We start from the raw sequence: 12,897 nt of genomic DNA, 5'->3' as shown, positions 1-12,897 counted from the left end.
ATCCACCATGTAACTTCCCTTGTCCGTTGTGTAACTACCCCATCCATCGTGTAACTACCCCTATCCACTGTGTAACAACCCCTATCCACTGTGTAACTACCCCTATCCATCGTGTAACTACCCCTATCCACTGTGTAACTACCCCTATCCATCCCACTCCCACGGCTTGTCAGCCAGAACTCACCCTCGGTTATGTTGCTATCCAGAAGAATCGGATTCCCCACCGCCTTTAATACGCGACCTTCAGAGTCAAAGGTCACTTTCAGGTAACCAAGGTATTTCCCGAAGGCGTAGGCTTGGACCACGGGTACCTGGCGCCCGTCTTCTGACTGCACCATTAACGGGTAGGGTCCTGCAGGCACCTCTGAAGAGGGAGGCTCCCCTGTAGACACACACACACACACACACACACACACACACACACACACACACACACACACAAAGTCCCTTTCTGCAGAAATATAGCTCTGAACTGGTGTCATAGACCCCATGGCACTCTTTAACATCCTGACAAAGTCGGAATAAATTCTGAGTTTTACAGCCGACTAGAAGCAGATCCTTTATTGCTCAGTACCACTGGCTTTCCGGCACTTGAGTCTCTGTGCAGACAAAATCAATTTCAAACTTCCAAAATTGGAAATGCAAAATCTGAAAATCTAGACGACAAGACAAGACTGGAATCTCTTTTTTGATGTTTTCAAAGCTGGGTTGCCTGGATGGGTGAGTATAGGCCGACTGCATTATTTTCTACAAACACGTATAAACACTCTGGGCTCTGCGGGTTTCCTGTGCTCAGCTGCTCTGGGACGCCGAGTCTTATTAGACGCTGGTTTTCCAAAACCATCCGGACTCATGTCATCCTACCACGTAAACACATACACCACAGTCTCTATTACATGTGTGTCCTATGTATACATGTCTGAAGGTAAAAAGAAACACATGTCTGAAAGTAACACGGGACATCATTATTATGGATAATGCAGCTCGCTGGACTGAGAACGTTACGTACACTGCATGGACAGAGGAAGTGGTTCACCTTAAGGTAAACTGTAATGAAAGTGGTCCACCTTAAGGTAAACTGTAATGAAAGTGGTCCACCTTAAGGTAAACTGTAATGAAAGTGGTCCACCTTAAGGTAAACTGTAATGAAAGTGGTCCACCTTAAGGTAATCAGTAATGAAAGTGGTCCACCTTAAGGTAATCAGTAATGAAAGTGGTCCACCTTAAGGTAAACTGTAATGAAAGTGGTCCACCTTAAGGTAAACTGTAATGAAAGTGGTCCACCTTAAGGTAATCAGTAATGAAAGTGGTCCACCTTAAGGTAATCAGTAATGAAAGTGGTCCACCTTAAGGTAAACTGTAATGAAAGTGGTCCACCTTAAGGTAATCAGTAATGAAAGTGGTCCACCAAAAGATATAAACATTTCTGACATTTAACTGTTTCACTGCCCTTCTCTATAACTTGTAGAAAGAGAAAATAATTGGCTAATGTTTTTTAATGAAGCATTAAGCTAAGGTTCTGTTTTAATTTGTACCAGGAATACTAGTAGGGTGCGATACCATACCTAGACCGTAAAACTGGCGTTCATAAAGGCGCTAAGCCGGCATTTATAAAGCGTATTTCTGAATTAGTTCGAGAATTCGTGGAATGAAGGTTACGTGAGCAGAGAGATCTCGGGACGACGGGGCGGGTCACGCTCCAGAATTCACAATAATATTTTGAGTTTCTGCGCCACCATGTGTAACATTACCATAGCAACCAGCACGAACACACCCACTGAAGGAAGGTGTTTGTAGACCCGGCAGCTTTAAACCAGCTTATGTTCCCAGGAATCATTCATTGGCTCTGCTGCTCAGAGGGGCGTGTACGTGTGTATAAGAACACATCAGAGGGGCGTGTACGTGTGTATAAGAACACATCAGAGGGGCATGTACATGTGTATAAGAACACATCAGAGGGGCGTGTACGTGTGTATAAGAACACATCAGAGGGGCATGTACATGTGTATAAGAACACATCAGAGGGGCGTGTACGTGTGTATAAGAACACATCAGAGGGGCGTGTACGTGTGTATAAGAACACATCAGAGGGGCATGTACGTGTGTATAAGAACACATCAGAGGGGCGTGTACGTGTGTATAAGAACACATCAGAGGGGCATGTACGTGTGTATAAGAACACATCAGAGGGGCGTGTACGTGTGTATAAGAACACATCAGAGGGGCATGTAGGTGTGTATAAGAACACATCAGAGGGGCGTGTATGTGTGTATAAGAACACATCAGAGGGGCGTGTACGTGTGTATAAGAACACGTCAGGGGGGCGTGTACGTGTGTATAAGAACACGTCAGAGGGGCATGTACATGTGTATAAGAACACGTCAGGGGGGCGTGTACGTGTGTATAAGAACACGTCAGGGGGGCGTGTACGTGTGTATAAGAACACATCAGAGGGGCATGTACATGTGTATAAGAACACATCAGAGGGGCGTGTACGTGTGTATAAGAACACGTCAGGGGGGCGTGTATGTGTGTATAAGAACACGTCAGAGGGGCATGTACGTGTGTATAAGAACACGTCAGGGGGGCGTGTACGTGTGTATAAGAACACATCAGAGGGGCGTGTACCTGTGTATAAGAACGTGTTGGTGTGTCCACCGATGACCACGTCCACTCCCCGAACCTTCTTGGCGATCTCCTTGTCCACAGTGAAGCCAGAGTGACCAAGGGCGATGATCTTGTTGATGCCCAGGGTGGTGAGTTTCGAGACCTCCGTCTGCAGAGAACTGACCTCCTCCTCGAAACGCAGGTGTGGGCCTGCAGCCAAAAGACATATGTACAACGCAATACAATATTCTACAGAGCGTTCAATACCAGACCTAGGAGTGATAGTCTTGTAAACCTGACCACTGAGGATGGAAAAAATATATGACTTTGGAAAGGACAAACCATAATATTTTAAGAGCATTGACACTTTACATGCATTTAATATACAGCTTAAAAATAAAATACAGTTTAAGAATAACAAAACATGTCAAACTGAAAGGCTCTCATAGAGAAAGACACAAGTAAACACAGATACACGCACACACACACCTACACACACACACACACACACAAGCAGCAATACTCTGTCAAAGGAGAGCTCAATATTCACAGCAATGAACTTTGCTATATTTGCCCAAGTGACTGTAGGGTGACTAAAACCCAAATAAACAGAGACATACTGAATCAGATTCAACAGCTAAACCATGAAGGAGAGCCCAGGTGAGGCGTACCTGGTAGCGAGAGGGCCGGCGTCTCCCTGGACGTGTATCCCACTACAGCCACTTTCTCAGTGCCGACCGTGAAGATTTTAGAAGCTAAATAATATCCACTGATCTTTGGTGCAAGAGTATCATCAGCTTTTATATTAGCACTGAGCACAGTGCAGTTTACCGTCTGCAGGAAGGGTTTAATGAGACCATCCACACCATTGTCAAACTCATGGTTCCCCAGGGCCTAGAGAGAAGAGTCAGTCACGCACACACACACACACACACACACACACACACACACACACACACACACACACACATACACACACACACACACACACACACACACACACACACACACACACACACACACTGCCTTTAAAACTAACACCTGACAATCAATAACCAAGTCACTTCGGGAGAGCTACAAATCTCAGAAGAGGAAGTTCAACAACAGCCTTCAGAGCTTCAAAGCTTCTCTCTTGTTTGCAGAATGAGATGAACAGGTACAAAGCAGCACAATGACCCGAGGTAGACGAAGACAGCCTTCCTCCTGGAGGCCGATCGCCCCTGCAGGGCTTTCAGCAACTCAAGTGTGTCTGAACGTCAGAGCTGAGCAGACGGTCCGCTCTGCAGGACAAGCACGTCTTACGTACGCTCTCCACCCGCATTCAAGGAAATCTTATCAACAGGAAAAACCAACCAGCACAAAGGAAACATCTTCAATGTTTCCGTGCCACACGCGTCCCTGAACTCCAGCACAGGAAGCGGCTTTAATGATGACACGGGTGGTTCACGTGTGACCTGACATTTGTGGCGAGGTCAGGAAAACCACCGCAGCTCATCAACAAGTCATTTTTCCATCCTTCCACCCTTCCTGGCCCAGCAGTGGGCCACAGCCCAACACCACCCTACTCCACCCTAACCAGTAATGATGGAAAACTTGACCCAAACATCTATATATATTTTTATTTATATATATATTTTGCTAAACCTTAACCAGCTCATGTGACTCTAATATGTCAGGGTCTGGGTGTGCGTGGTGGAAATAATAACAACGGTCCAGTATTAGAATCAGATGTTCTGGACTCCATAGTCGTGGGTTTCACTCACTCACAGATACGGTGGTACAGACATATGTACACAGGTCACTGTAGATATGAATGTCTGGTGAATGTAACCTATGTGAGGAACTGTGTATCTAATAAAGTCGGCGTGTGTATGAGGTAAAATTAGTACATTGCAATACAAGTTTTGGAGTGTATATTGCAGTTTTACTTTTGTAGTGTACTTTCACTAAATGTTTTGAATGACTACATGAAGTCGCTGTCGCTACGTGAATGTACCCAGCAGGCATTTCAACGTCGAATCAACGTTGAACCAATGTCGAATGTGATGGTTGAATCAACGTTGGATTTTGTGTCGATTTTGAAAGGTGAATCAACGTTGATATGCCAACGTCGTTTCAACGTCATACATTCAACCTTGAATAAGCCATAAAATTCACGTTCATGATGCTCAAAATTGCATGAGAGAGAGGAAAAAAACAACTGTATGCCATAAAGAAAAAAAAAAATTATTTTTCTTCTCGGCGAACCACCACACAATCAGGCACGGCCTCAAGTCTGGGAATTGAACCCAAGACCCTCCGGTCACCAGACCAGTTCCCTAACCGCCAGGCCACGACTACCCTGCCCTACTCTTTTTAAACTTGTTGATTTGTCATTGCGAAGTTTTGTTTCTGCCTCAAACAAGAGTTTCATTGCCTGATGTTGTCTTCCTGGTTAATACATGCCTGTTTTTATGACGTTTTTGGACAAATTAATAAATAAATAAAATTTTTATTATTATTATTATTATTATTATTACTACTACTACTACTACTAATAATAATAATAAGAATAATTATTATAATTAATACCTCTTTCAAAACCCTCAGCCAATGCCAAAGAGTTGTTTGTACTTTTTTATTGTATTGTGTTTTTTGAACTTGAAAAAAAGGTTGAAGAAATTACGTTGATTCACCGTTAATAGTTCAACGTTTGCGCAACCATTTAACGTTAAACGTTGTTTCAACGTTGAAACAACAACAGACAGTATTTCAACTATATTTCAAACACATTTCAACGTTGAAGGTCGGTCGTGTGCCAGCTGGGTAAGTTTGGGACACGTTTGACCTTTTACTGTGTAACGAGTCCGTTACTGAACGGTTAAAGCCACGTTAAAGGTAGTAATCTGAAGAAGGACAAAAGAAGACTTGAACTTGGGGAGGGTGGAAAACATTCAAAACTAACACGCGAGTAAACCGTTAGGTTGGTGTATAAATGTTAATCTAAACGTTTAATGTAAAGTATTGGTGAATTAAGACGTAAAACGCCACACGTCGACAGTTTTACTCGTGTTTTAAAGACCTGAGATCTTGAACCATGTCTGGTGTGGCTGTGAGCTCAGAGAAGCTGCTGATAGACCAGTGGTTTTATTTACAGCCCTGAAGAGGAAGGGTTGACATTTCTGCATCGCTTGTAGTCTGCACTTCCACATTTACACTTGAAACTTTTAAAACTAGTTTGTAAGCGCAGCAGAGGTTATGACCACAAGAGGAGCTCACGGAAAGTTCTGATTCATTCATCTCTCATAAATAAATTCACTCTTCTGAGGATATAGAATCCAAAAGCAAAGAAAAGATCTATACACGTGCTGTATTAAACCACGTTGAATCATTTATATAAACTGCATCGTTTGGGTGGCATGAATAAGCCCCCCATGTTAGTGAGCAGTGAAGGTGAGATGTGAGATGTTTCTCCACCTACCATCGCATCGTACCCGAGTCTGTTCATGAAGTGTGCAGCCTCGGCGCCTTTGTACAAGTTAAACCACACGGTGCCCTGAAACTGATCCCCGGCGTCCAGCAGCAGCACGTTCTTCTCTCTGCCGCGGATCTCCTTTATTTTAGTAGCTCGCCTGGCCACGCCGGCGAAGCAGCCGCCCCTGGTGCATCTCCCCGAGTCCTTGTTCGTCTCCTCCAGGCGCGCGTGGACGTCGTTCGTGTGCATGAGCGCGAGCTCCCACTCTGCAGCGCAGACGTGGCACGCGACCCAGACGAGCAGCGAGGCCAGCGCGCGCGACCCACGCGCCGCTCCGCACCGCCGCATGTCACACCGTCTATCGTCCTCCGTCCTCCGGTCTCCGGTCTCCCGTCCTCCGTCCTCTCCCTCGCGGAGTGCGCACAGACTCCGTTAAGTTGTCGTCTAAAAATAAAGAGAGTAGGCGGGGAAACTGAAGATGGGTGTTCTCTAAATCATGCTAGCAGGTGGAAAACCCTCGACAACTTACCCTCTGCAATCTAGTTGGCTTCATAATAATAATAATAATAATAATAATAATAATAATAATAATAATAATAATAATAATAATAAGCTATTTTTTCAGATTGGGAACATAAATTAGCTTTATGAATAAGAAATGTTCGATCATTTAAAAAGTAATACAAAGTGGTAATGCAAACTTGTACAACGTAGAAAGACTGCGTTGGAATTAAGTATACAACACAATAACAGAGTTAATAACATTATATTAATGTGTCCTAAACAGGGAAGTTAAACAGGAGCGATAGGCTATGCAGAACCACTCAGTAGAAGAGGGCTTAACTCAGGCTGTGTTCTTACAGAGAGAGAGGGCTGACTCTCTTCTGACATGACTAATCATATTTCATACAGAATAACACGCCACCTTAAGTTTAATTTGCAAAGCAGAGTCCCAGCAGTGTGAACATTTTCTGTTTTTGCAGGAGAAACTATTTAAAGCCGTGTAAACAAGTCGAGACTTACATGGGAGGTTAAAAGTGGAGTGTAATGGTCTCTTCATGGCCGTTCCATGGCGTAGTTTTGGTCTGCGGTCTCCTTTTTACGTTCATGTTTATCCCTCTTAAACCCGACTCATTACTCATTAAGTCGGTTTCCACCCACTGAGCAGCCCAGTCTCTCCTGTCAAACGACAGCTCCCTGCCCCCGAGGGTGTGACCCGCTCTTCCTTCCTGCCCCGGGGAACCGAGATCTACGTCTTTCACACCTACACCCCCAACTCAGTGGCACTGGGGCAGCTGAACTCGGGGACAACTGTCCTCATTTGCATATTCAAGCACTTATCATTGATTGGCCAGTGTCACTGTGATTGACAGGGGGAGGAGTGAGCCCCTGCTGCCCATAAAGTTGAAGAGAAGGTGTGTGTATGCCAGCCAGCTCTATTTATTTAGCATTCATTGATATGCGTCTAATGTGTCCAATGCTAGAGACGTTTCCTTACTTCCAGGAAAAGGAGGCCGTGTGTGGGCAAATGTGTTGGTTAAATCACGTAAGTCAGTTTCGGTATTTGCTCATTCACTAAGTTTTGTGCGAACGAGGGATCTATATGGAGCCATAAAGACACGCTGGGTGTGGCTGTGTCTAGAACTGCGGAAAGGTGACTGGTTGTTCCTGATGAACAGTTCCTGGTGGAGAGCTACGCTTCTGGGTTCAGAAACAGGAGTCTGTGCTCATTAATCCACAGAAACCTCCGTTTTCCTTGTTTACACTGTCACTGGGTAAATGATGGTACTGTTGAGGTCTGCACTCTCCTGTGTTAGGAATGTTTGAGAAGGGTCTGAGAAGGATTACAAACATTGGGGAGTCCACCGTCATCCATTACCACTAAATCCAGATTACAGTCTGCCTGTCCATACACAGCAAGCCATGTTAAATCTGACAAACCACCTTATTAGACACTGACTGAGATTCGTAAAATCACGCCATCTAATCCGAGGGATTATTCTCTTTAACTGAAACTAAATAGGCCCCTGTCAGTCCCTCAGAGGGCATGCAACCGTTTCCCTGTGACGATTAACTATTAGTATAAAAACAAAAAAAAAAGTGCCATATTTTGTCAATTGTGATTTTTTACACCGCAATCAAAATTTGTCCTCCGCTTTTAACCCATCTGTGCAGTCAGAACACACACACACACAAGTGATTACTAGGGGGCTGTGGATCACACGTGCCCAGAGCGGTGGGCAGCCCTAGCCCGGCGCCCGGGGAGCAGTTGGGGTTAGGTGCCTTGCTCAAGGGCACCTCAGTCATGGCCTCAGGTCTGGGAATCGAACCCACGACCCTCCGGTCACAAGACCAGTTCCCTACCATCAGGCCATGACATTTTAATACTGCTAAGAACAAAACAATTTCTCATTAAACACAACAAAACACCTTAAAGTTGCTGAAATGCTGCTACTTGCTTGTGTGCCAAGGGCTTCTCTGAGCTGTTAAGTGCAATGGCACAGCAGGAAACGGGTGGTGATAACACCATGTTTCAGGGAGATTTCCATTGTATGAGAACAAGAAGCTCTCTCTCCTGCACAATGCTGTTCCTGTCCTAGCAGACATGGAAGGAAAACACCATATGTGTAGGGAAATGAAACATCTCAAAACCAGATGTGAACCTTCACCGGCAGTTTACACTCCGCTGGGAGCCGCACTGTAGCACCATGTTTGTAACATGGTGTGTAACAATAGTGTAGTGTTATAGTAAACACTGTGGATGCCATGCGGTGTTTCAGGGTGCGGTACACAGGGTGTGTAGCTGTGTTCCAGGTTGTGGTACACAGGATGCGATACACAGAACGGCTGTGAATGGCCATGATTCAGTTTCTCCGCTACGCTGCCAGCAGCAGCCATAAGGGAAGATGACCTTTAACGGTATTTCCGTGGTGACTCTGAAACAGGATTTGAGATTGTGCTCACACATCCTCATCACGGAGGTCGGCTCACGTTTGCTTCACAGAGCCCTTCATCCTGGTCCCGTGCTTTCTGAGGCTCCAGACACAACACATAAACGTCTCAACGTAAACATCTCAACGTAAACGTCTTCCCACACGCAGTGGAAGCGCTTCTCCTCGTAAACAGAATCACAATTTCCTCAAAGTGAAACCACTTCGTTTTCACGGTTCCCTGTATGAGTAAAAGATATCAGCGATAAAAAAACACAGTCTTATAGCCATGAATTCCATCTGACCATGTCGGCAGCTTGTGTTGTGACTAGATTCGCCATAGGAACTCGAGGCTGAGATCTCAACACCTTGTCCAGCACGAGCAGAATGCCATGGCCTCATCCCACCAGCCTCGTGCAGGGTTAGCAGGAGTCTGCTCACCACAGACGAGGAGGTTTCCCTCAGCTTCACACACAACGGAGCTGCAACACGAGTGTAGCGATACACGCCCGGCGTAGACTCCACCCCTTTACATATGTCATATGCATCAACGGGCTACACCCATTTCCATGGTTACGCTAGGTCGGCAATTCCCGGCAAATGCTGTGCTCGGAGTTGAACCATTACCGCAAACTAAGACGAGACGAGCTTGTAAACTAAAATATTCAAAGCTCTCACGCACTAAAAGATGACGCAAAGCATTTAATGAAGGCATAATGCACTCTCCACTGCCAGCACCGGCTTCAACACCATTACAGTCTGCTAGATATGTAGTATAGTGAAATGGCCTCACTCCTCATCGCAGTGCCCCGCCCCTTTCTGAAATCCCAACTATGCCCTCGTCAGTCCCTCAGAAAGCGCGTGACGGGGCCTCCCAGTTCTGGACAGGGGGGCGGTCCCAGAGACTGGACAGAGGATGGTCCGAGAGACTCTATAGGGGGGCAGTCCCAGAAACAGGGGGGGCAGACCCAGAGACAAGAGACCAGTCCCAGAGACAGGGGGGCGGTCCCAGAGACATGAGGGCAGTCCCAGAGACTGGAGGGCGGTCCCAGAGAGGGGAGGGCAGTCCCAGAGACAGGGGGGCGGTCCCAGAGAGGGGAGGGCTATTCCAGTGACAGGGGGGCGGTTCCAGAGAGGGGAGGGCAGTCCCAGAGACAGGGGGGCGGTCCCAGAGAGGGGAGGGCTGTTCCAGTGACAGGGGGGCGGTCCCAGAGAGGGGAGGGCTGTTCCAGAGATTAGGGGGCGGTCCCAGAGACTGGGGGGCAGTCCCAGAGACTGGACAGTGGGGCGGTCTGCAGTGGCTTCCAGTCATGATGAGATCTTTGGTTAGACGAGCTATCCGTGAGACATGAACAACAGTGTTCCTCGGACTGGTGAGCTGCCGTGTTTTGTGAGATGCTCACAAGATGTTCGTCCTGCTCTGTGAGTGTCTCTCCTCTCTCATGGATCTCAGGATGCGTAGGAGCTAATCTTCTAATATAATGTTGCTAATCTGAGCTTCAGGCCGGGGGCTTCCGCAGTAAAACCACAACCAAGCGCCTTACCTGAGCAAATAACAAGGTACGTAAGGTGAACGAGACAGCAAAGTGTCTCCAAATAGCAGTAAACTGAAGGAAAGAGTCCACTGAGCTTCACTGTTTAATGTGCTGAACTGCATGACAGTTTAATTGAAAAATTGAAAGACTGGAATACCGCAGGCATACCGATCCACCACTAGAGGGCAGAATATGTTTGGAGATGAATTGATTACCTTCCTGTCTGCAATGAAGTGGAACACCGCGGTCTCCGTTGAGTGAGCATCAACACGCAAAGCTGAAAAGTCACTAAAGAGCACTTCTACACAACACATGCTGTTCATATCTATTTTAAACTGCTCGTGGGAAGACTGGTTTCTCAGGGGCTTGAAGAACTGTAGCGTCTTTTAAAAAGCCCTGTGTTCTTGACTAACCAACAGTTAATAGCATTGTGCCTTTTAAAAAGCCACCTGAAGCGAACGTTGTTGTAAGGTCTCTGTGTGTCTTAGCCTGGGCTCTAAGGCAGAGGGGGGAAGAGCTTTAATCGCTCTCCTCCTCCTCTCTTCTTCCTCTCCCTCCCTCTTCCTCTCTGTTATCTCAATGAATCACGCTGACGCAGAGCAGACGTGTCGGAGGAATGTCACTCCCGTGAAGAACTGGTGTCTGCTGAGGAGGACAGGAGCTCTCTGAGGGGGTATCTCACACCGCCGCCCGCCCCGTGTCTCCTCGTAAAAGCCCGCCCGGCTGACGCGCACCCCTGCCTGGGCCCTACCCACACCACTCCTCCTGTTTTCATTAGGCAAAACTTTGATGCTTCATCACGTCCTTGGTTATGGGTTTATGAGGGAAGCCGAGCTTGTGCTGTGAAGTAACTCAATGGCCTTGAAGTCATCCTGCGTATTTATGATGGGCAGACAAGCCTTCCATGACTGACACTTCACACATGACTGAATATAATCTGAACACAATCATGCACAGGTTCACCATTTACATGACTGGGATATACAGCAGAGGACATCAGGTCAGTACGTTTGCTCATAATAACGGCCATTACACAGCAGTGGGAAGATTCTCATTACAACACATCCTTCAGCTGGCAAAAGTGACCCAGGAATACTCCCCACTGCAGGAATACTCCCCACTGCAGGAATACTCCCCACTGCAGGAATACTCCCCACTGAAGGGAATACTCCCCACTGCAGGAATACTCCCCACTGCAGGAATACTCCCCACTGAAGGGAATACTCCCCACTGCAGGAATTCTCCTCACTGCAGGAATACTCCCCACTGCAGGAATACTCCCCACTGAAGGGAATACTCCCCACTGCAGGAATACTCCTCACTGCAGGAATACTCCCCACTGCAGGAATACTCCCCACTGCAGGAATACTCCCCACTGAAGGGAATACTCCCCACTGCAGGAATACTCCTCACTGTAGGAATACTCCGCACTACAGGAATACTCCCCACTGCAAGAATACTCTGCACTACAGGAATACTCCCCCACTGCAAGAATACTCCCCTACTGCAGGAATAATCCCCACTGTAGGAGTACTACCCACTGCAGAAATACTCCCCACTCCACTCTCTCTCTCTCTCTCTCTTTAGGTACAAAAAGGTACAGCAATGCAACATGTGTATAACAAGTGGAGAATCTTACTACAGGAATAAGATGCTGCACAGAGGCAGGTCAGATTCCTCTTAGAGTTTTGGGGCTCTCTTCACATTGGAAATACTTTTCCTCTGGAACTGCTGCACCAAACTATTATCTGCTATACAGAGAAGAGACATGCGATGTTGTGATGAGACCCTTAGCCAGGACGGGAACGCAAAATTGAAGAACACTGACAATATTTCTGCTCCGTCTTCCAGGACTTACATAATCCCCCCCGCACTGTCACCTCCACTAAAACCAGTTAGTAGAAGTTAAAATAAGAAGAAAGAATTACAATTCAGCAGTGGAGCTCTCCAGACGTCACAGGTTGTAAAAGGCGGGAACAGAGCGTGGAGGTAGAGCCGGCAGCTCAAGAATGAGTCACCTCGGCGAGATCTTAGGCTGGTGTGGAGAAGAGGAGTTAGGAGAGAGGAGAGCGCTAACAGGGCTCTGCCATCTGCAGCACGCCCAGAGAACACTGCAGCAATGTGGAGATGGAATACTGCAGCATTGGGGGAATTGAATATACCCTTGGAGAGGTCAACCCCGGCGCTGGTAATCAGGGTGTTTCGGAGTTTCCCTCCACTGCACAACAAACCTCCGCACTGGGAGGGCGAGGACCAGCAGGTGTGTGAGTGCAGGGTCGCGCGTAGGCAGCTACAGCGGCTCGTGGGGCTTCCGCTCAGGCGAGCGAAAGCAAGCGAGCCGACCTTTGAACCCGTGACCTCGCGGATGCCT

General features: G+C 46.9%; 1 protein-coding gene across 1 annotated transcript in view; it reads right to left on the bottom strand.

Moving 5' to 3' along the window:
* Positions 1 to 7,310, bottom strand: part of nt5e (5'-nucleotidase, ecto (CD73)) — a 14,659-nt gene extending 7,349 nt beyond the window's left edge. Inside the window, exons 1-5 of the mRNA XM_077016362.1 lie at positions 7,085 to 7,310; positions 6,068 to 6,505; positions 3,279 to 3,501; positions 2,629 to 2,817; positions 185 to 382 (exon numbers count right to left, since the gene is read on the bottom strand). Coding sequence (XP_076872477.1) covers positions 185 to 382; positions 2,629 to 2,817; positions 3,279 to 3,501; positions 6,068 to 6,409 — 952 coding nt within the window. The 5' untranslated portion in view covers positions 6,410 to 6,505; positions 7,085 to 7,310. The remainder of the gene's footprint in view (positions 1 to 184; positions 383 to 2,628; positions 2,818 to 3,278; positions 3,502 to 6,067; positions 6,506 to 7,084) is intronic.
* Positions 7,311 to 12,897: the final 5,587 nt, after the last annotated feature.

This window comes from Brachyhypopomus gauderio, chromosome 9 (genome assembly GCF_052324685.1).
Source record: "Brachyhypopomus gauderio isolate BG-103 chromosome 9, BGAUD_0.2, whole genome shotgun sequence".
NCBI classification, from domain to species: Eukaryota; Metazoa; Chordata; class Actinopteri; order Gymnotiformes; family Hypopomidae; genus Brachyhypopomus; species Brachyhypopomus gauderio.
The sequence above is the reverse complement of the archived record's forward strand: the minus strand, read 5'-3'. Positions and strand labels throughout refer to the sequence as shown.